General features: G+C 32.9%; 1 protein-coding gene across 2 annotated transcripts in view; it reads left to right on the top strand.

The window, feature by feature from the left end:
- Positions 1-23,700, top strand: part of TECPR2 (tectonin beta-propeller repeat containing 2) — a 153,663-nt gene that overhangs the window by 28,270 nt on the left and 101,693 nt on the right. For both annotated transcript variants that reach the window (XM_051978328.1, XM_051978329.1), the window contains exons 2-7: positions 11,499-11,779; positions 14,439-14,567; positions 15,060-15,191; positions 16,948-17,105; positions 19,763-20,075; positions 21,537-21,669. In XM_051978328.1, coding sequence (XP_051834288.1) covers positions 11,561-11,779; positions 14,439-14,567; positions 15,060-15,191; positions 16,948-17,105; positions 19,763-20,075; positions 21,537-21,669 — 1,084 coding nt within the window. In that variant the 5' untranslated portion in view covers positions 11,499-11,560. The remainder of the gene's footprint in view (positions 1-11,498; positions 11,780-14,438; positions 14,568-15,059; positions 15,192-16,947; positions 17,106-19,762; positions 20,076-21,536; positions 21,670-23,700) is intronic.

Here is a 23,700-nt window from a genome sequence, read left to right as displayed (position 1 = left end):
AGTCACGAAAGGAAAAATTGATATACAAGAAGCAAGTGGAGGAGGAGGAGGGCTGGTAGAGTTGGAATCTTATTCTCATCAAAACTGGGTTAAAGATAAAACTATATATATTCTAAATATATTCTTTCTGGCTGTTTTAAGTATTTTCTCTTTGATTTTGGAGTTCTTAAATTATCTCTTCTTGATCTATATCACAAATTATGTTTTGGGTTTTTTTCCCCCAATGAGCTAGTTCACTTTTTCATCTATTTTTCCATTTTAAAAAATTTTTTTAAATTGTTTCTTGATGTTTCATGGAATCATTAGCTTTCACTTGTCCAGTTCTTCTTTTTAAGGAAATCAAGCTATTAATTCTCTTTTTATAACTTTTTTGCATCCTATTTTTTCCCAGTTATTCTCTGTTCCTATTCCCTATCATTATCTCTTTCTTTAACTTTTCCAGGAATTTTTGTTAGGCTTGGATCCAATTCAGCAATTGTTTTTGAGGCTTTTTTTCCCCTGTAACTGTTTTCACATTGTTTTCTTCTTACGTTTGACTTGGTCTTTCTTGTCACTGTAGTAGGTTTTTTTTTTTATTTAAAATTTTTTTTTGAGGTTATGAATGTATATTCATTTTTTTACATATTTCTGTGAGTCATGTTGGGAGAGAAAAATCAGAACAAAAGGGAAAACACTAGCCTCTGCAATAAGAGTCGAGAAAGAAATTAAAGGAATTAGAGTAGGCAATGAGGAAACCAAACTATCACTCTTTGCAGATGATATGATGGTATACCTAGAAAACCCCAGAGATTCTACTAAAAAGCTATTAGAAATAATTCATAATTTTAGCAAAGTAGCAGGATACAAAATAAATCCCCATAAATCCTCAGCATTCTTATACACCACCAACAAAATCCAAGAGCAAGAGATACAAAGAGAAATTCCATTCAAAATAACTGTTGATAGCATAAAATATTTGGGAATCTACCTACCAAAGGAAAGTCAGGAATTATATGAGCAAAATTATAAAAAAGTTTTCACACAAATAAAGTCAGACTTAAATAATTGGAAAAATATTAAGTGCTCTTGGATAGGCCGAGCGAATATAATAAAGATGACAATACTCCCTAAACTAATCTATTTATTTAGTGCTATACCAGTCAGACTTCCAAGAAAATATTTTAATGATTTAGAAAAAATAACAACAAAATTCATATGGAACAATAAAAAGTCGAGAATCTCAAGGGAATTAATGAAAAAAAAAATCAAATGAAGGTGGTCTAGCTATACCTGATCTAAAATTATATTATAAAGCAGCAGTCACCAAAACCATTTGGTATTGGCTTAGAAATAGATTAGTTGATCAGTGGAAAAGGTTAGGTTCACAAGACAGAATAGTCAACTATAGCAATCTAGTGTTTGACAAACCCAAAGATTCTAAATTTTGGGATAAGATTTCATTATTTGATAAAAACTGCTGGGATAACTGGAAATTAGTATGGCAGAAATTAGGCAAGGACCCACACTTAACATCACATACCAAGATAAGATCAAAATGGGTCCATGACCTAGGCATAAAGAACGAGATTATAAATAAATTAGAGGAACATAGGATAGTTTATCTCTCAGACTTGTGGAGGAGAAAGAAATTTGTGACCAAAGATGAACTAGAGACTATTACCGATCACAAAATAGAAAATTTTGATTATATCAAATTAAAAAGCCTTTGTACAAACAGAACGAATGCAAACAAGATTAGTAGGGAAGCAACAAACTGGGAAAACATCTTTACAATTAAAGGTTCTGATAAAGGCCTCATTTCCAAAATATATAGAGAACTGACTCAAATTTATAAAAAATCAAGCCATTTTCCAATTGATAAATGGTCAAAGGATATGAACAGACAATTTTCAGATGAAGAAATTGAAACTATTACCACTCACATGAAAGAGTGTTCCAAATCACTATTGATCAGAGAAATGCAAATTAAGACAACTCTGAGATATCACTACACACCTGTCAGATTGGCTAAGATGACAGGAAAAAATAATGATGAATGTTGGAGGGGATGCGGGAAAACGGGGACACTGATGCATTGTTGGTGGAGTTGTGAACGAATCCAGCCATTATGGAGAGCAATCTGGAATTATGCCCCAAAAGTTATCAAACTGTGCATACCCTTTGATCCAGCAGTGTTTCTATTGGGCTTATACCCCAAAGAGATACTAAAAAAGGGAAAGGGACCTGTATGTGCCAAAATGTTTGTAGCAGCCCTGTTTGTAGTGGCTAGAAACTGGAAAATGAATGGACGCCCATCAATTGGAGAATGGCTGGGTAAATTGTGGTATATGAATGTTATGGAATATTATTGCTCTGTAAGGAATGACCAGCAGGATGAATACGAAGAGGCTTGGAGAGACCTTCATGGACTGATGCTAAGTGAGATGAGCAGAACCAGGAGATCATTATACACTTCGACAACGATATTGTATGAGGATGTATTCTGATGGAAGTGGATTTCTCTGACAAAGAGACTTAACTGAGTTTCATTGGATAAATGATGGACAGAAACAGCTACACCCAAAGAAGGAATACTGGGAAATGAATGTGAACTATTTGCATTTTTGATTTTCTTCCCGAGTTATTTTTACCTTCTGAATCCAATTCTCCCTGTGTAGTGGGAGAACTGTTCGGTTCTGCAAATATGTATTGTATCTAGGATATACTGCAACATATCCAACATATATAGGACTGCTTGCCATCTTGGGGGGGGGGGGGGAGGGAGGGGAAAAAACGAAACATAAGTGATTGCAAGGGATAATGTTGTGTAAAAATTATCCTGGCATGGATTCTGTCAATACAAAGTTATTATTAAATAAAATTAAATTAAAAAAAAAAAAGGGAAAAGCCATGAGAAAGGGGGGGAAAAGGTGAAAGCAGTATGCTTTGATCTCTGACAAAGTTAAAGCTAAAATTAATTAAATTAAAAGAGATGAACAGGGAAACTATTATGTGTCACCAGTATTATTCAATATTGTTTTAGAAATGCTAGCAATAGCAGTAAAAGAAGAAAAGGAAATTGAAGCAATCAGAATTGGAAATGAGGTAATAAGCTATCACTTTTTGTATATGATTTGATGATACAGTTGGAATATCCTAATTATTCAACTAAAAAAACTAGTGGAAACAATAACTTTAGTAAAATAGTAGGGTATAAAACAAACCCTTATAAATTATCAGCATTTTTATATATTGCCAATAAAATCCTTCAAGAACCTAATGCAAGAGATACTTCATTTAAAATAATTGTAGATGGTATAAAATACCTGAGAGTATATCTGCCAGAACAAACCCAGGAACTACATGAACACAATCATAAAACATTCTTTATACAAATGCAGTTAGATGTAAATAATTAGAAAAATATTATTTGTTCATGAGTAGGCAAAGCCAAAATGATAATTTTACCTAACTATTCAATTTGAATGCCATGTATTCAATGCCATTCCAATTCAATTGCTAAAAATTATTTTACTGAGTTGGAAAGAATAAAGGGTCAAGAATTCCAAAGAAACTAATAAAAAAATATAAAAGAAGTAAATTTGGCAGTACCAAACCTTAAACTATATTATGAGGTGATAAATATCTAAACTATATGGTTCTTGATGCTAAGTGAGATGAGCAGAACCAGGAGATCATTATACACTTCGACAACGATATTGTATGAGGACATATTTTGATGGAAGGGGATTTCTTTGACAAAGAGACCTGAGTTTCAATTGATAAATGACGGACAAAAGCAGCTACACCCAAAGAAAGAACACTGGGAAACGAATGTGAACTATCTGCATTTTTGTTTTTCTTCCCGGGTTATTTATACCTTCTGAATCCAATTCTCCCTATGCAACAAGAGAACTGTTCGGTTCTGCAAACATATATTGTATCTAGGATATACTGCAACATATCCAACATATAAAGGACTGCTTGCCATCTAGGGGAGGGGGTGGAGGGAGGAAGGGAAAAAAAATTGGAACAGAAACGAGTGTCAATATAAAGTAATTATTAAATAAAAATTAAAAAAAAATAAATAAACTATATGGTTCTATTTAAGAAATAGGAAGGTAGATTTAAAAAAAAAAGAAAAAAGTTCTCTAAATCTTTAGTGATTAGAGAAATACAAATTAAAATAACTGAGGAATCACTTATACCTGTCAGAAATGACAAATACTAGAGGAGATGAGAGAAAAATAGATATACTAATAAATTGTTAGGTGGAATAGTGGACTGGTCCAATCATTTTGCAGAACAATTTGGAACAGTGTTCAAGGTATTATAATATTGTGCTTATCTTTTGATTCAACAAGACTATTACTAGATGTTTATCCCAAAGAGATCAACAGAAAGGGAAAAGGACTCTATGTGTACAGAAATATTTATAGCAGCTTTTTTTATGATAGTAAAGGATTGGAAATTGAGGAAATGCTCATCATTTGGGAAATGGTTGTTCAAGTTGTGGCACATGATTATGGTGGAGTACTATTGTGCTATAAAAAATGACAAGGAGGTGGTTTCGGGAAAAAAAATTATGAAGAGAGCTATATGAATTGAAGCAAGGTGAAGTAAGAAGAATCAGGAGATCTTTGTGCACAGTAACTACAGTGTTGTAATGATGATTAATTGTGAAAGAATTGACTACTCTGAGAATGCAGTGATCCAAGATAATTCCAAAGGACTTGAAAAAATACTCTCTATTTCCCATGAAAGAACTGATGAATTCTTGAGTGCAAATCACAGTATAACTTTATTTTTCTTGTTTTTTTAAATGGCTAATATGGAAAAATGTTATGCATAATTTCAGAAGTAGTAAGACAAAAACAATGTTTCTGGGTGCAGTAAGCTAATGCGTCAATTGAACTCACATATTTCACTCTTTGGTTTTCTTTTTTTTTCCTGATCATTTTCCTCCATACTCTTCAAAAAGCAGTTTATGCTCTTATATATACAATATGCACATTAATTTTCTTGGCTAAAATCTTACCTTTAATTTGTGAGTATTTACAATACCCACAATCTGATAAAATATACCTATAGCCTTGTTATCTGCATTATCATTTTTTTTGGTAAATTTGCATATAAGCAAAAGGACAACTCCATAAAAGTAAAAGTCCCTAGAAAACAATAGAGCATGTTCTGTCATCTTCCTTTTTGTGTTAATTATTTTGACATGCCATCTAAAGATGATGGTGCCTGCTAAAAGATAATAACTGCTGATAAGACTCCTTTCTTGGCTGTTTTTTCCATCATTTATTGGAATAGAATGAGATTGTATTGAACTGAGGTTGTATATAGTGAAGTTATTTGTGACCAAGGAGCTTACAGTATAAATCTGAAAGTAGAAGCTGACCTTTTCTCCTCTCACATATGACTTTTATAAAACTGTGTATGTCTTATACCATTTATTAGCTATATGCTTAAACATTTTCATTTGAAAAAGACTTCATTTTAATGCTCTGGCCTACATTTGGAGCAATATGTTTTTGATGTTAAAAATGGATGGACATTATTAATTTTTTTGTGACATGACCAATGATTAAAATATTAAAACTTAAAACTGAATAACAATTAGAACGTTGTTTCAAAGCTTTAAAGGAATTGTGACAGTTCTTTCTTCCTTTGAGTGATGAAAATTGTTTTTTCTAGAATTGCTTTCTAACCTAATAACTTAAAAATAGCTAAATCTAATTTTTTTTTCCTTAGTTTTCATCCTTAGACACTTTTGTACTGCTTTTAACATTGCTGACCACATCTTTCTTTTGGGTATGCTCTATTCTGTGGACTTTTGTGATATTGTTCCTCTCTAGGTTCTCCTCCTTTTCTGACCTTTCTGGATCTAACTTCTGCCCCCTCACTATCAGTTTTCCCCCAAAGCTCTATCCTGAGTCTTCCCTTCTCTTTTTGGACTCTCAAAACAGATGACTTCTAAATCAGTGTATTTGACCTTATTAATCTTTTTGCAGAACTCCAGTTGAAAGTACTATAGAAATACACTGTACATTGCCAACTGCCTAATGGGTTTTTTCCCCAGATGTATAACTGTCATCTAAAAGACTACATATATACATAAAACTGGACACGTTGGGGGCAGCTAGGTGGCACAGTGGATAGAGCACCAGCCCTGAAGTCAGAAGGCCCTGAGTTCAAATCTGGTCTTAGACATTTAACACTTCCTAGCTGTGTGACTCACTTAACCCCAATTGCCTCAGCAAAACAAAACAAAAAACTGGACATGTTTTCTTCCAACTACTACCCTAATCTAGTCTTTATTCTTTCTCTTGGAGGTACCAATTATCCTTCCATTTGCCCAAGTTTACAGTCAGACTTTTATTCTTGAAGCTTTTCCTTCCTGTTCCTGCTTTTTAAAATTTTTCTTGCTGCATTTGTTTATCTGTTTACTTATTACAGTGGTCCCCAAACTTCGTTTGCACATTGAACAATCATTGTCTTGAGGAATTATGGCACATTGTATGTTGTTGCACTGTGGAAGAATCAAGAGATTACAACTTTTTCTAACAATTACGAGCAATCATTTTTGTTGAGTTCTTTGTGCTTTCTGAGGTTTGATTTTTTTTAAAAAAATCTTTTTCAGTAGCATTTCATTTTTTCCAAATAGATGTAAAAACAGTTTTCAACATTAACTTGTTTTTCTATTTTTTTTATTATAGCTTTTTATTTACAAAACATCTGCATGGGTAATTTTTCAACAATGACCTTGCAAAACCTTCTGTTCCAACTTTTCCCCTCCTTCCCCCCACCCTCTCCCTTAGATGGCAAGTAGTCCAATAAATATTAAATATGTTAAAGAATATGTGAAATATAATATACGTATACATATTTATACAGTTATTGTGCTGCATGAGAAAGATCGGGTCTAGAAAGAAGGTTAAAAAAAAAACTGAGAAGGAAAACAAAAATGCAAGCAGACAATAATAGAAAGAGTGGAAATGCTATATTGTGGTCCACACTCATTTCCCATAGTTCTCTCTCTGGGTGTAGCTGATTCTCTTCATTACTGAACAATTGTTGAAGAGAGCCACATCCATCAGAATTGATCATCATATAGTTTCAACATTAACTTTTATGAATTTTTTCTCCCTTCTCTCTTGCCTCCCCCCTCAGATCAGTAAACAGTCTGACATGTGCAATTCTTTTAAACATATTTCCATGTTTGTCATGTTGTGCAAGAAAAATCAGAGCTAAAGGGGAAAAAAAAACCAAACAAACAACACCAAAAAGGTGAAAACACTCTGCTTTGATAACATATTCAGTCTCCATAGTTCTCTCTACATGTGGATGGCTTTTTCCATCCCAAGTCTATTGGAATTACCTTAAATCATGAGGTCTGATGTTTTGATGTTAATGTGTGTATATAGTGAGCAGTTTTTGTTTATTTTTCAGATACTATGTTTATATTCTACATATGCTAGGTAAATATATTAAACAAAAATGATAAATTTTCAATTATTTCAGTAATATAATATCCCACATTTTTCACCATACTCTTTGAGGATCTTTTATTAATGATTTATTTTTCCCTTCTCCTCTCTTTCTCCCTCTAATATAATCTGATCTTCTTAAAGTCAAAATTTCTGCTGTTGTTCTTGTTCTTGAAGAGGACCATAACATCAGGAAGGTGATGTCATAACTTGCTAGTGAATTGGATTTAAGTGAGGCAGGACTGTGCAAAATCACCGCCCTTACTCTCTCCTCTGGAACCATCTGAGGCCAGTAGATGAGACCTGGAGATGGCCTTTTTAAGCTAAGGTCTTTCCCAGAGTCTCATTTGAATGAGGAAACAACCATTCAGTCATTAAGGCTAGGTTTAAAAACAAACAAACAAACAGTATGGGAGGGGAAGCCCCTTTGGGTTTTCTCCAAAACAGAAATAGTTGCTATTTATACTTACTCTTAACTATCAGAGGTCATAACTGTGACCAAATGGGGTTAGAATCTACTATTGGTCAGGCATGTTCCTTAAAAGAACCTAGCTGAACAGGCTGATTTCAGAAAAGCCTAGAAGGATCTATATGAATTGTTGCTAAGTAAAGTGAGCAGAACCTGGAAAAACAAGATTATGTGATGATCAATTGTGATGGACTTGGCTCTTCTGAACAATGTAGTGATTTAAGGTAATTCCCATAGATTTTAGATGGAAAATGCCAGTTATATCCAGAGAGAGAATTATGGAGACTAGATGTGGATTAAAACATGGTATTTTCACCTTTTTGTTTGTTTTCTTTCTTGTGTTCCCCCCCCCCCCCTTTTGGTTTTATTTTTCTTTCACATCATGACAGGTATGGAAATATGTTTAAAAGGATTGCACATATTTAACCTATATCAGATTGCTTGCTTTCTTGGGGAGGAAGAAGGTAAAAGAGAGTGGGAGAAAAAATTTTAAAACACAAAGTTTTACAAAAATGAATGTTGAAAACTATCTTTACATGTTTTTGGAAAAATAAAATATATTGGAAAAAAAATCTTTTTTTTTTTTTTTTTTTTTTTGATAAGCAAAATTCCAGAGATATCTATTCACATTTTAACGGAGCCAAATTTAGAGGAATCCATGAGTACATAGACATTACTTAGATAGGCAGTACATAAACACATACACACACACACACACACACCCCACTCTTACATTTGTTTAGGATATTTACTTCTTCCTCTGTTAGTTTGGGCAAGCTATATTTTTGGAGGTATTCTTCTATTTCATTTAAGTTGTCGAATTTATTGGCATAAAGTTGGGCAAAGTAACTTCTAATTTTTGCTCTAATTTCCTCTTTGTTAGTGGCGAGTTCTCCCTTTTCATGTTTAAGACTAACAATTTGATTTTCCTCTTTCCTTTTTCTAATCAGATTTACTAAGGGTTTGTCTATTTTGTTGGTTTTTTCATAGAACCAACTCTTAGTTTTATTAATTAATTCAATAGTTTTTTTACTCTCAATTTTATTGATCTCTCCTTTTATTTTTAGAATTTCAAGTTTAGTGTTTGACTGGGGGTTTTTAATTTGTTCCTTTTCTAGCATTTTTAGTTGCAAGCCCAATTCATTGACCTTCTCTTTCTCTATTTTATACAAATAAGCCTCTAGAGATAAGAAATTTCCCCTTATTACCGCTTTGGCTGCATCCCATACATTTTGGTATGATGTCTCATTATTATCGTTTTCTTGGGTGAAGTTATTAATTATGTCTATGATTTGCTGTTTCACCCAATCATTCTTTAGTATGAGATTATTTAGTTTCCAATTATTTTTTGGTCTACTTTCCCCTGGCTTTTTGTTGAATGTAATTTTCATTGCATCGTGGTCTGAAAAGGATGCATTCACTATTTCTACCTTACTGCATTTGAGTTTGAGGTTTTTATGTCCTAATATATGGTCAATTTTTGTATAGGTTCCATGAACTGCTGAAAAGAAAGTGTACTCCTTTTTGTCTCCATTACATTTTCTCCAGAGATCTATCATATCTAACTTTTCTAGTATTCTATTTACCTCTTTGACTTCTTTCTTATTTATTTTGTGGTTTGGGAAAAAAAATGTAGCCTATAAACCCCAAGATATCTTGGAGGTTTCAGTGATCAAAATTTATATTTCTTTGAGCAGGTAAGGGCATGAGTCCTTATGTGGACAAAGGAGAAGGAGAGAAAAAAGGAGGGACAGAGGGAAAGAAAAAAAGAAGATAAGAAGGAAGGAATATCTAAGAAATTTGTTGAATTGAATTTTACGTTGTTAAAATATGTGTTTGTTTATTGCCCTCTATTAGAGAAAGATATAAATTGTTTACTTATTGGTTAATTGGTGTTTGTTGCACATGTTTAGTTCATTTAAAAATAGTAATTTTATTATACTTAAATTTTTACATGGAAATGTGATCTCATTAATTTCAGAAATTTGTCCACTGTGCAAATTTTAAGCCATCCTTGCTGCCTGTCTTTTATAAGTTATGTTGATATCTTTCCCAGAATTCACCATATGGTGAAAACTGAATAATACAATAAAAAATGAAAAAATAGACAGGAAAAGACTTTTTACTGTTGTAGTTACCCCTAAGATGTAAGCTTATGATTTTATTAATGAATTAAGATTGGAATTAATTGAAAAGAAAAGAAAGGAGAAATGATATACAAAAAAGATGCTATATAATTGAAACAATTTAAATTTTGACTATGCAAAACAATTGAAAATAAAAAATGTGGGAAAAAACCCCAAAATGACATTGTCAACACCTATAATCTATCTGTGAGTTTAGTCAGTATTAAAAGAACCTAAGAAGGTTCTTAGTCAAGAATACTTTAGTCAAAGCATCAAACTTAATAGTTGTTAAAAGCAACACTGGGTTAGATTATGCATTTTTTTTTTTTTTTTTGCTGAGGCAATTGGGGTTAAGTGACTTGCCAAGGGTCACACAGCTAGGAAGTGTTAAGTGTCTGAGGCCACATTTGAACTCAGGTCCTCCTGAGTTCAGGAGGAGTTAGGAGCAGGCTGGTGCTCTATCTATTGTACCACCTAGCTGCCCCTAGACTATGCATTTATTAATTTAATTAAGAAGGATATTAAAAAAAAAAAAAAAAGCTTCACAAGGTTCCTTTAAATTGTTTTTACCTTTCATACCTTTCTGTTTTGTGAGGTAGTGTTGCAACTCCCTAACACTTAGTACTGGTAGAACAGCTGCTGATATTGTATTGGTACAGATAATTTCCTTACTGGGAACTCCCTGAACTGATCAAATCCCAGGTCAAGTTCCCTCTTTTCCCCCAAAAAATTATAATAGCTTACAGTTTTATAGCTCTTTAAGATGTGCAGAAAACTTTTCATACATTAAATTGATCCCAGAGATTCAGAATTAGGACTAATAGGTGGACATTGAAGAAGGGAAGGTTTCAGTTTAATATTAGGAAAAACATAACAGTTTAGAGCTGTTAAAAAGAAAAATTGATTGTTTTGCAAAGTACCTACCTCAGATGATTTTTAATCAAAGATAGGATTGCCAATGTTGGAGAATATTGTAGAGAAAATATCATTTCGTTCATCATAAAATGAGGGGAATAGACTCAATGATTATAAGATCCCCTCCAAATGTTTTGAATGACCTCTGACTGTATCTTTGAAATAATGTAAAATTTAAATTAATTTTATATGAATGTTATTTAAATTGTACAGTTTGTTTTCTTAATCAAATGTTTTTTTACTGTCCTAAATATATTGGATATGGAGATGAAATGATTAATTTTGAATTCATTTTTTGCCGCATTGTTTATTTGGCATTGAGTCAGCTGTTTTGTTTTTTGTTTTTTTTTTTTGTCATCTGTAACATTTATCTCAGGGTTGATGAGGGGATGAAATGAAATAATGTTTTATTGTTGTAAAATGCTTTGTAAATGGGAGTTTAATTATGATTTTCATTATAATTTTTGATGTTCCATTAGAAAAACCTTATAGCATTTTTTTCTGTTTCTTCCTCAGGGTTCTTTGGACATCAAAGTAAATATTTTCTTATCTCAAGATCATTGTCATTAATCTTCACCATGGCGTCTGGGAATGAGTCAGTTATGTTTAAAGAGTTTTGCCCCTTATACTATCTTCTTAATGCCATTCCAACCAAGATACAAAAGGGCTTTCGCTCTATTGTGGTTTACCTCACAGCACTTGACACCAATGAGGACTATATTGCAGTGGGCAGCAGCATTGGGATGCTTTATCTTTACTGCAGACAGTTAAATCAAATGAAAAAATACAATTTTGAGGTAAGTGGTAGTTTGTTCTTCACCACAGGGCTGAATTAAAATCATGTGACATAGTGGAAATATTGGACTGATTTGTCAATTTATCACTTGATAATTTATCAATTATGAGGTATCTGAATACCTTAAAATAGATTGTTTTGTAGAAAATGGTGGTATACAAATTTCATTGAAGGATAGAAACTAGGATCAAATCAGTGTCTTATTTTATCTTCATTTTATGTCTGAATCGTCTTAATAGTCTTTCAAAAGATTTCCGAATTATTAGGTATCTGATAATATTGGTGGTTCAGAATGAAGATTAATCTTTGGCTCACCAAAATAGGCCATTAAAACCTGCCTGCCTTCTGAACAAGTCAGAAAAGTCAGCCATTTACCCTGTTTCATTGCTTTCCTAGAGGGCAGTAATTGTAATTAAAACTTCTGGTTTTATTTTTCAAAGGAGAGAAGTTCATTCATATCAATGCTAAGAGGTTTCTTTTTTCTGAATATTATCCTATAGACTTCGATTTGAAAGTCATACATTGATTGGTATCATAATTCTAATCAAGTAAATAATATTTTAATAAAAAGTTTTGTGAAATAGAGGTGACTAGTAAAGAAGATGAAAAATGCTTATGACTCCTTGTAATTTTTACTCAGACTTTTTATAAATAGGAATTTACATTTGTAGGACTATAGAACATTAAAGTTGAAAAGAATATAGATTATCAGAAGATGAGAATCTCAGCATCATAGAACCACAAGATAGCTTTTAAAAAGTCTAGAAATCGAGCCCAGTTTCTTTTTTATTTTTTTTTCAAAGGGGATAGGAGATAGGAAGAAAAGAAAATAGATATTTAGTAGTTGAATAAATGAAATAAGTAACTGAAATAAATTCAGCCTAAGTATTTAATTTTATACTTGAGAAAACTGAGGTTCATAAAGGGAAAATCAGTTGTCAACGGTCACATGATGGGTTAGTGATTCAAATCAGAATATTTTTGGTTAATAAACTGCTTAAAGTAAATTATAAATTTTCCTTTTTTGGGAAAATTTATGTTTATTGAATGACCTCAACCTTAAGATGTTCCATAAAAATGATACTTTATTAAGCAAACTTAACACAATTAATTAATTTGCAACATTTATGCTCAGGCTCCTAATTTTTTCTTTTCAAAAAAAAAGCACTATTCTAATTTTGTTCCACGTTTAAAGAGAAGTTATTTGTAAAAGTGATTTTCTGATTACTTTTCTGAAGCAAAATTATGGCTAGGGATGCATTTCTAGAAACTATATTTTAAAAAGCATAGTAAGTTGTGAAAGACTCCTAAACTGAAAATCAGTAGTTTTAATCTAAATTTTAGTTCCAATTTTTTGTTAGCTTATTCTTTGCTCTTGATAAAGTTATTTCCTCTTTTTGTATTCCTGTTATCTCATTTGCAAAATGAGGTTAGTTCTCTCTGTAACCCCTTCCAGCTCTTGAAAATCTTGTCTATTATTTATGAGGATAAATAATTAAAAAAAAAATTCAGACATTTTGTGTCTTTCAGTAGAGAATAAAATTAAACTTTTTTTAATTAAAAATTTTTAATTTATTTTCTTTCCCTGCCCCTTCTTCCATTACTTTGGAGGTAATTAACAGAAAAATTGCATAAATTTTTGTTTTGTAGACAGAAAAAGATGAAATTTGAATTTTCAGTAAGAAATAGTTGAGACTAATAATGATAGCTCACCTTTATACCATGATTTATGTTTTATAAAATGTTTTTAAAAGTACAGCTCAGATTAAGTGACTTCTTTCCTTAGAGTCATATGTAATTGATAGGTAAATTTGAATTACCTTTAACACTAAATTAATTTCATCACAACAAACATTTAGTTCATTGCTTTTTTCTCTGTCAAGATGTCTTTTTGCATCAGTTTGATCTCCATGCAAAAATATAATAATCCTTCAAATATTTTTGAGTAGTTACTCTGTGCTAAGTATATAGGTATATAAAAAATATAGTTGCTCACTGGGAATTCAGTAGTGATTTAATATGTTTCTGTTGTATGCAAAATATCACATTAGACAAAAGAGGAGACAAAGTAAATAGAACTCTTGTCCCTGTGGTGCTTACTGATAATGAAAATGGTAGATACACAAACACATACTTTTTATATACACACACTTTTTTTTGGTGTATGTGTATGTGTCTATTATCTTCATTTCTATATATAACACTGTATGTAGCTCAGATAGGACTTGGGTTTTTCATCAGCAAAGCAAAGGAATTGTACTAGATGATCTTTAAGATCCTTTCTAGCTTCATGGTCATCTGGGTGGTGCAGTGGATAGAGTGTTGAATTCTTGAGTTAAGAAGACCTGATCTGGGCAAGTTACTTACTGTAATCAGCCTCGGTTTCCTTAATTATAAAATAGGGATAATAATTGTACATATTGCACAGGGCTATTGTGAGAAGCAAGTGAGGTTCTAAAAATTGTAAAGTGCTCTCTGCAAACCTTAAAATGCCATATGTTATCATTTATTATTAAATCCATTAAATTATTTATTAATTAAATAGTATAAACTGCATTAAATCAAATCACTACATTGGGGATCTTTGCTTATTTTTTAGTTTTAAAATGCTTAGACTAGTGCAATTTCCCTAGTTTGACAGGTTTGTTTTATTTCATTAGGGGAAAACTGAATCTATAACAGTTGTTAAACTCTTAAGCTGCTTTGATGATCTTGTGGCAGCTGGCACAGCCTCAGGGAGGGTTGCAGTCTTTCAGCTTGTGTCTTCATTGCCTGGTAGAAATAAACAGGTAAGTGCTCAACCTTTTAAAATATTTCACACATTTTGGCAAATTCTTGATGGATTTTAAATTAGCAGATTTATTTTTAATGCTTCTATTCAGAACAATTTAATAATAAATAATGTTATAGTGCTTATGCAAAATGCCTTCAAGTTTTCTTGGATGCATTCTACTCCAGACTGAGATGCTTAACAAAAAACTATACCTGTGTAAATTAACATTCCAGTTCTTATGTTTTTAAGTTCCAAGTTCCATTAGTACTGTCTTTCAGACTATTTCAAAGATGTAAAGATTGGTTCTTCCCATGTAAGTAAATGAAGAGTGTTGATTTATGTGTGGACAAGGGGTGGAAAAGAAATGTTATAGCTTTTTCTTCTTTCCTTCCTATTCACACATAAATGATTTTTGCACATTCATATTTTGGATTTTATAACCTCAGTCTTCTTCCTTCCTTCTCTCTTCCTCCCCTCCCCCCCATACTTTAATGACATTTGTTCATAGCTTCGGAGGTTTGATGTAGCTGGTATTCACAAAAATAGCATAACTGCTTTGGCTTGGAGTCCCAATGGCATGAAATTATTCTCTGGAGATGACAGAGGGAAAATTGTCTTTTCTTCTTTGGATCTTGACCAGGTACATATGACTATAAAAATGGTTTTTAACCTTTATGTTTTTATAAAACCTTAAGCTCCAAATTCAAAATAAATACTTTTATTTTTTAACAAGTCATTTAATTATTTTTGAGAATGATTCCCTTTTAATCTCACATTTTTATTTTACAATATATTGCAAAATCTCTTCAGATGTTTTATAAAACTTAACTTCGCTCAGTGAGAGGATAGCCTGTATCTCTGATGGAATATGTCTTAATGGAAGACAAGTGTCAAAGATTTCAGTGGATGTTGAACTGGCCACTCAACAAACCATGTTAATGGCCTCTTCCCTACCTCAGTATCAGAAATGGGGAATGGGGGGGGGGGGGGCAAAAGTGCCAGAGGTAGCAGGGAGGTAGCTACAGGAATAGCTGGGCATTCCTTTATAGCACTCTGCATTTTACATAGTGCTTACATAGTAAGGAGGACAATTATTTTTTAAATTTTTATAGATAAGGAAATTGAAGCTCAGAGCTGAAATGACTCACTTTAGAACCCACAACTAGTAGGTCATAGAAGTGTGAATTCAGATCTTCTTATTGAAAGTCTATTGTCATTCTGGGTTCTCCTCCATGACACCTTTTCCCTCATGCAGCTAAGGATATAGTGCCTAAATGTAGTAGATACTAAGTGATTGTGAGGACCGTATAAGATAATAATAGTGAAAGTGTTTTGCAAACTTTAAAGTGCTACAGAAATGTTAGCTATTATAATTTTACTTAAATTCTTATTGAGATGCAATGCTCAATACATAGTTCCAGTTTCTTTATAGTGGTCAATTTGAGATGATTGGAGATTCTGAGCTTCTTAATATAGAAGTGCATTGAAGGAAAAATATACCATGGAACAAATATGAAGCTAGTCTCATTGTAAATAGATATATGGCTTTGAATGTAGGCTTTAGTACTTAATAGTTTATTGACCTAAAAAAGTTATTTCACCTTTTATCCTTAATTTTCTCAGATGTAAATGAGCTAATAGTAGTATATTTCTTTGAAAAAAAAATTTTTATTAAAGCTTTTTATTTACAAAACATATGCATGGGTAATTTTACAACATGACCCTTGCAAAGCCTTTTGTTCCAAATTTTCCTCCTCCTTCCCCCCACCCCATCCCCTAGATGGCAGGTAGTCTAATACATGTTAAATGTTACAATATATGTTAAATCCAGTATATATAGATATATTTATACAGTTATCTTGCTGCACAAGAAAAATTGGATCAAGAAAGAAGAAAAAATAAACCTGAGAAAGAAAACACAATGCAAGTGAACAACATAGAAAGAGTGAAAGTGCTATGTTGTGGTCCACACTCAGTTCCCACAGTTCTCTTTCTGGGTATAGATAGATGGCTCTCTTCGTCACTGAACAATTGGAACTGATTTGAATCATCTCATTGTTGAAGAGAGCCATGTCCACCAAAATTGACAATAGTAGCATATTTAACTTGATAGTTTTCTTTTGAATTAGAAAAAAAATACTATAAAGTAAAAATTAAATTGATCCATGTTCACACCAGCAAAATATTTCTTATTGAATTATTTTGAATGGGATGTTGCAGAGTTTAAAGTGTCAAAGCACAAAATTTTAGCATGTATTAAAGTATTGAAGTATGAAATTGACTCAAACATTAAATTTCTGAATTAGCAGGCATATTTTATTTTCAAGAATGATAATTGTCAAAATTAAGATGTTTAGTTCAAAATTGATGGTGTATTTATTACCTTTTTTTATAAGGGAGTCTGCAACTCCAGCTTGGTGTTAGAAGAACCATCTTCAATTGTGCAACTAGATTACAGTCAGAAAGTTCTTCTAGTTTCCACTTTACAGAGAAGTTTGCTTTTTTACACTGAAGAGAAATCGGTCAAACAAGTTGGAACCCAACCAAGAAAAAAGTAAGATGTATATACCTTAATTCACTTATTTCATTTGAGTCAGAACTTTATCTTTAATTTGATCTTTTGAAGTAAGTCCCATATGCAGATACTTTAGTATATCTTTAATCTCATCCATGCGAATTTACTGTCTACTCCTACATATGAACTATCTACTCCTCATCTTATATGATTCTTATCCATTTGTTTTTAAAACCTTTCTAGAAAATCTTCCCGATGGCTAGGACTTCCCCTAAAACTTTCAGCACTTTATGAATATCTTTGTATTAGTTGGATTATCCATTGACTTCTGTGTATCACTAGCCTATCTACCTCCTTTTCCAATCATATAATTTCCTAGATTATGTCTTATTTGATTTATTTTATATATTTGACTGATTTCTCCTTAACTGAGTTTGGGAAGCTAAGATAGTTGTGTAATCTAAAAATACCACCTGGGAAAGGTGGTGTTTCTTTCCTTTCAAGAGACTGTCATAGATCATTGTTGATCTAGGTGATTCAAAGATTCAAAGGAGAATCCCATTTATAATTTTATCATCACACACAATTTGAGAATTAGAAGGAACTCAAAGGTCACTTAGTCCAATTTGTATCTGAACAGGTACCATTTCTATACTATCCATAAAAAATTAATATAAAGCTGTCCTTATGTTTCTATCATTTGAAGGCATTCCTTCTTTGAATCCAATGAGCAGACATGATATTGAATTGAAGTTTTGCCATTTAAAGAACCCAGAGGGGCAGGTGGTGGTACAGTGGATACAGCACCAGCCCTAAAGTCAGGTGGACCTGAGTTCAAATCTAGTTTCAGATACTTAATACTTTCTTGGTTGTGGACTCTGGGCAAGTCACTTAACCCCAATTGCCTCAGTAAAACAAAATAAACAAATAAAAGAACTCAGGATCAGCTCATTAAAAGTTTGTTCTGATGATCATTTTAGAGCAAATTTTTAAATAAAACTCTTCATAATGCAGTTTAATTAGCAAAGAGCCTGACAAATCATTGAGGCTGCTAAAAATAAAAAAAATACCTTAGTGATTTTGTCTTTTGAATATATGAACTTAAATACCCAAGGATAGTACTACATTGAGGGTCAAGCATTTATTTTGTAAAAGTGAGTGTGGAGGAAATGAACAAAACCTGTAAAGATCAAGGAACTAAATATAAAAATATTAATACAACTGTGACTTGAGTAGAATTTGGTATAAAATTAGGAGGGAAGAAAAACTGTAGAGGGCTGGAGTTCTGGAAAGGTGTACTTGAATCAAGGATAGCAGGGTGCTTATAATTAAGCACCTACTCAGTGTGATTGATGGCTAATGGTTCTCTATTTAAACATATGCTTAATGTGATGTAATGACATAATCACTCTAGTTGGCATATACTTAGTGTGATATGGTGACACTTGGCACATGCTCAGTTGCTATAGTGATGTAATCACACTGAGGTAATTAAGGGCTGAGAAGACTGGAAACTGGGAGTCTCAGACACAGACACAAGAGAAGACTCCAGACTCCAGACTCCTATCTTTGACCAGCCTCATAGTGGCTGTCTTGCCTTCATCACTTCTCCACCTAAAAGCCTGTCCAGAGATCCTCCAGAAAGCTAGCCTGGACATTACAAAAAGCTATGTAGTAAAGGGGAAAAAACAGTCTACTAAGAGTCAAGGACTTGGATTCTGTTCCCTGCCTTGTCACTGACACTTTGGAAAAGTTACTTCTCCATCCATCCACCCTCAATTCACCTTCCCTCCCCTGATCAGTTTTCCTCATTTGTAGACTAAAAATATTTTAATAAGAGCACTGTATTTAGATTTAGAAGACCTGGATTCAGATCTTTTCTCTTGTTACTTAATACTGCTTTGTTTTTGAACAAGTCATTGAACTTGTTTTTTTCCTTATAGGTGATCCCTAAAGTCTCTTCTAGATGTAAATTCTATGATCCCGTAGAAGAAATTAGATCCAGAGTATTTTCTGGATCTCTGGAATTAATCAGCATTATCATTAATATGTGCCAGAAGAATAATCAGTAGAACTTAGTGGAAGGGTAAGGAGATGAGGCAGAGAGGAACCAATGATCACCCTACTGCTTTGAAGCCTCAGGGTAATTCTGTTGGTGCTCCTATTGTTGTTGCATAAATAACACACACATATAAGACAGATATCCTTATTTTATTGTTGAGAAAAAACAAGGTTCAGGGAAGTTGATGATTTGGCCAGTCATGTCATTCATTAATGCAGATCCAAAACTTGAACCTAGCTAAGTTTCTTACTCCAAGCTCAATATTCTTTCAACTATATCCCAGAGATGTTAATAGGTAACTTCTAAATGAGCACTGAAACAGACTGGTCATGTTGTCAACACAGTAATTTTATATTTCACAATAGTTCTAATACTGATAAATTTTGAAGAAATGAAAGCATAACACTCTCACTTTCAGAATTATTTTATATGAGACTTTATAGAGGATGGACTAGAGATTTTAATAGGTTAGTGTTTTTGACATCTTCCCTATAAACAAGTGGTTAAGGGAAAAAATTAATCTCTGTTTAAAATGACCAAATCCTAACTTGATAAAACTGTATAATGGTAGTATTCCCAAATTGAATTTGCTTGTATGGTTTCTTTTTTTTTTCTTCTTTTTTTTCAATTTCAGCACAGGGAAATTTGGAGCATGTTTTATACCTGGGTTATGCAAACAAAGTGACCTCACATTATATGCTTCAAGACCTGGGCTACGGTTATGGAAGTCTGATGTCCATGGAACGGTTCAGGCTACATTTATTTTAAAAGATGTGTTTGCTGGAGGAGTAAAACCCTTTGAACTATATCCTCGACTGGAACCAGCTGACAAAGGAAGTTGCACTTTCTCAGAGAAACACCTAGGGCTTGTGTCATGCTTCTTTCAAGATGGCTGGGTACTGAGCTGGAATGAATATAGTATTTATTTATTAGACACTATAAATCAGGTAGGTAAAGGCACTGTGTGTAGATGTTTAAGTTGATAGAATGTTAGTATGTAGACTTTTATTCTGTCTCATTTGCTGTCTTGCTGTACTTCCTCTTCACTTTTACTTAAAAGTGTGGAAAATTGTAGAATGCTTTGCTAATTTTTCTATTTGTAATTTTAATTCTTGTTTTTGAAACTTTAAAAAAACTATTTTTGTTGATATCTTCATTTTTTGTAGCACCTTCATCTTCCATTATGTCCTTCTAATCCCCTCTATTCAGAGAGGCATTTCTTATATATAATATAATAACTAATAACCTATTGGTTCAATGGTACATGAAGTGTTTCATACCCATATTTCCCCATTTCTGCAACAAAGGAAGAAAGAGACATTCTTCTATCCCTTTTGGGAATACAAGCTTGATCTTTATAATTTCATAGCATTTACTTTAGATTTTCATTGATTGGGTTTCTTTTTTACATTATAGTCATTGTGTGTAATTATTTTCCTGGTATCACTTACTTTACTATGCATCAGTTTAGATGTGTCTTCTCTTGTTTCTCTGAATTTTTCATAGTCATCTTTTATTACAGTGAAGTTGGTCACATTAATGCCCCACATTAGCCATTTCTCAATTAATAGGCATGTATTTTCTTTTCCCCAGTTCTTTGTTATGACACAATGTGCTAACAAAAATATTTTGATCGAGATTCTATCTTTCTTTCTGTCTTTGACTTTCTTGGGATGTATGCCAGCATCTATCCAGGGATCTCAGTGGTCAAAGAATGTGGACGTTTAGTCACTTTCCTAGCAAGATTCCAAATTGCTTTGCAACTGTACTGATTCATAGCTCCATCATAGCATTTACTTTTGAAAATTTGCTGTATCAGTTGATTTGAATTGAAATTATTTTTTCTCTATTCCAAGTTCTCCCTAGTTTGTGATTTCATTTCTCTAACAACTCTTCATTTTCCTTCTTTTTGGGGATGGTATAACAATTGCTGCCCTCATTTTTTAAGGCTCTTTACTTTTCATATCTCCTCTTTCCCCCCCCCCCCCATACTATTTAAGAAAAATAAAAATTCTTTATGTATGTTTTATTTAAATAGAAGCACACTCAATTCTAATTGATTGAGACTATCAATTGTTTTGCCTTTTTGGGGTATATGCCAAAAGTGGGATCTGACTGGTCAAGGTATGGATATTTTAGCCATTTCCATGGCATGATTCCCAATTGCTTTCAATAGAACATCAGTATTGGAGGGAACCTTAGCAGGTATCTGGCCTGCTTCTATCACTTAATGGATGAGCACTTGGGATCATTGCAGTGAAGTGAAGCATTCCCGAAGGCATACCGCTATTTAGAAATCGTTGAGCAAATAATTTGTCACAGTAAATCATTATTTCTGCTTGCTTACATGGGATTTTGACTGATACTGTTTACTTTAAAGTATGGTCTGGTTTTGTATTTTTTAACAGGCTACAATTGCTGGTTTGGAAGGTTCAGGTGATATTGTATCTGTATCCTGTACTGAAAATGAAATATTCCTCTTAAAGGGGGATAGAAACATTATAAGAATTTCAAGCCAACCTGAAGGACTAGGATCATTAGGTTTGTATTTTTTGGAAAACATAGTGGTATTTATTCCTTAAAGTCATGAATTATATTGGGGATTACAAAATGTAAACATTCTTATTTTGAATGTTTAAAATCTTTCAAATGCTCTCAACTTGAAGGGATTTTAAAATAATTCTCAGTTCTGTTCAGTGTACTCTTTTACTACTTTCAAAAATACTCTGTATTAATACTTAGGCAAAATCTTGGGCTTAGAAATTATCTTTGAACTTAGAATAAAGGATTCAGAATATAGGAAAGTAATCTTAGTCTTGAGATCAGAATGCTCATATTCTAAATCTAGGTCTGTCACTGACTGACTGACTTTGTGTTGTTGGATCTCAGAGTTGATTTATTTCAACTCATAACCAAAAAGGAATCTATTATAACATAATGTACAAGTGGTAAACCATTGTTTGCTTGAAGACCACCCTCCCCAAACCCTCAATGAGAAGGGGCCTCAACGTTTTCATGTGATATTTTATCTCCATCTCTTGACCTTTGTACACATTCTGGCCTCTATCACATACCTTATAGATAAATGAGGGAACAACACTTTTTTTCAATTCCCCCAGGCAATTCTAAACTGGTTGGTTAAAGGTGAGTTGCTATTCCAGACCCCAGCTTCTTAAATTGTGGGTCCCAACTCCATATGAAACTTTGAAATTGAATGTGGGAGTTACAAAATTAAGACTTATTATCAGTAAATGTTTGATTTGTGTGGCTATTTTATATACCTGTTTTTAACCCAAATATAAACTTTTACATTAAATCCGTATTAAATTTTATCTGATTAGCATCAGCCCACTGTTGTATCTTGTCAAGATCTTTTTTGTATCTCTGCTCCCTTATGTAGTTTGTTAGCAATTCATATCATGCTTTGTATCATCTGGAAATTTTGTCATTGACAAAGATGTTAAGTGGCACAAGGCTAAGAACAGATCCCTGGTACTGCAAGTTCAAATTGAAGAGACTGAACTAGATTTTAGATTCTACAAATCTAAATCCTCCAATTCTGAAACTCTTTGATGCTATGAATGTGCTGTTGTATCTTTTATTTTATTACAGAAATCCTCTTTGAGAAGGTAAGCAGAGCTTTAAATGCCAATATCCTCCCTTCTCATTCAGGCTTTTTCCTGTGCATGTCCCTCCCATATCCTTTCCCCATTGTATAGAATCCATCTCAGTAAGCTTATTCTTCTGTCTCTCTTAGGGTCATAGGATTATAGGGTTAGAGCTGGAAAAGACCTTAAGAAATCATCTAGTCCAATCCCCTCATTTTACAGATGAAGAAACTGAGGCCCAGAGAAGTCAGGTGACTTGCCCAAGGTCACACGGGTTGTAAGTAGCAGAGCTGGGATTTCAATCCTGGTCTATTGACTCCAATTCCAGTGCTCTGAAAGTATATTTCATTGTTCCCTATTTGTTCAGATATTTTTTCCCCAGATACTTAGAAACCCAAATTCTAGCATTTAAAAAAAATTTTTTTAAATTTTTGCTGAGGCAGTTGGGGTTAAGTGTCTTGCCCAGGGTCACACAGCTAGAAAGTGTTAAGTGTTTGTGGTCAGATTTGAACTCAAGTCTTCCTGACTGTGTCACCTAGCTGCCCCAGCATTTTTTATTAAGCAGAGAATTAATATTTTTAGGAGTGAGTTTTGCTTTCACACATCTATAATCAACAAATTTGTGACCATAGCAGTTGATTAATTTCTTTGATGGGTATCTAGATCAATAACATAGCCTTAGAGAGCATCCTTAAGTTTTACTGGTCACTCTCTTTCATTTTAAAATGAAGGGAGTTTTGATTACATGATCTCTGAAGTCTCTTCCAGCTCTAACATTTTATCATTCACCTTTTCTCTTCTTTTTTTTTCTATCTCTTAAGACTGCTGTCATAATTATTACTATTCTCAACATAAACTAATATTATATGCTAAAAGGTTGAAACAGAATCATGAACAAAAATGTGTAGGATTCATTGCACCCACATACAAGTATAAATAACTTTTAAAAGTCCTCATTTTGGTG

The sequence above is a fragment of the Antechinus flavipes genome, chromosome 2 (genome assembly GCF_016432865.1).
Source record: "Antechinus flavipes isolate AdamAnt ecotype Samford, QLD, Australia chromosome 2, AdamAnt_v2, whole genome shotgun sequence".
NCBI classification, from domain to species: domain Eukaryota; kingdom Metazoa; phylum Chordata; class Mammalia; order Dasyuromorphia; family Dasyuridae; genus Antechinus; species Antechinus flavipes.
This window is presented reverse-complemented; position numbering and strand designations above follow the sequence as displayed.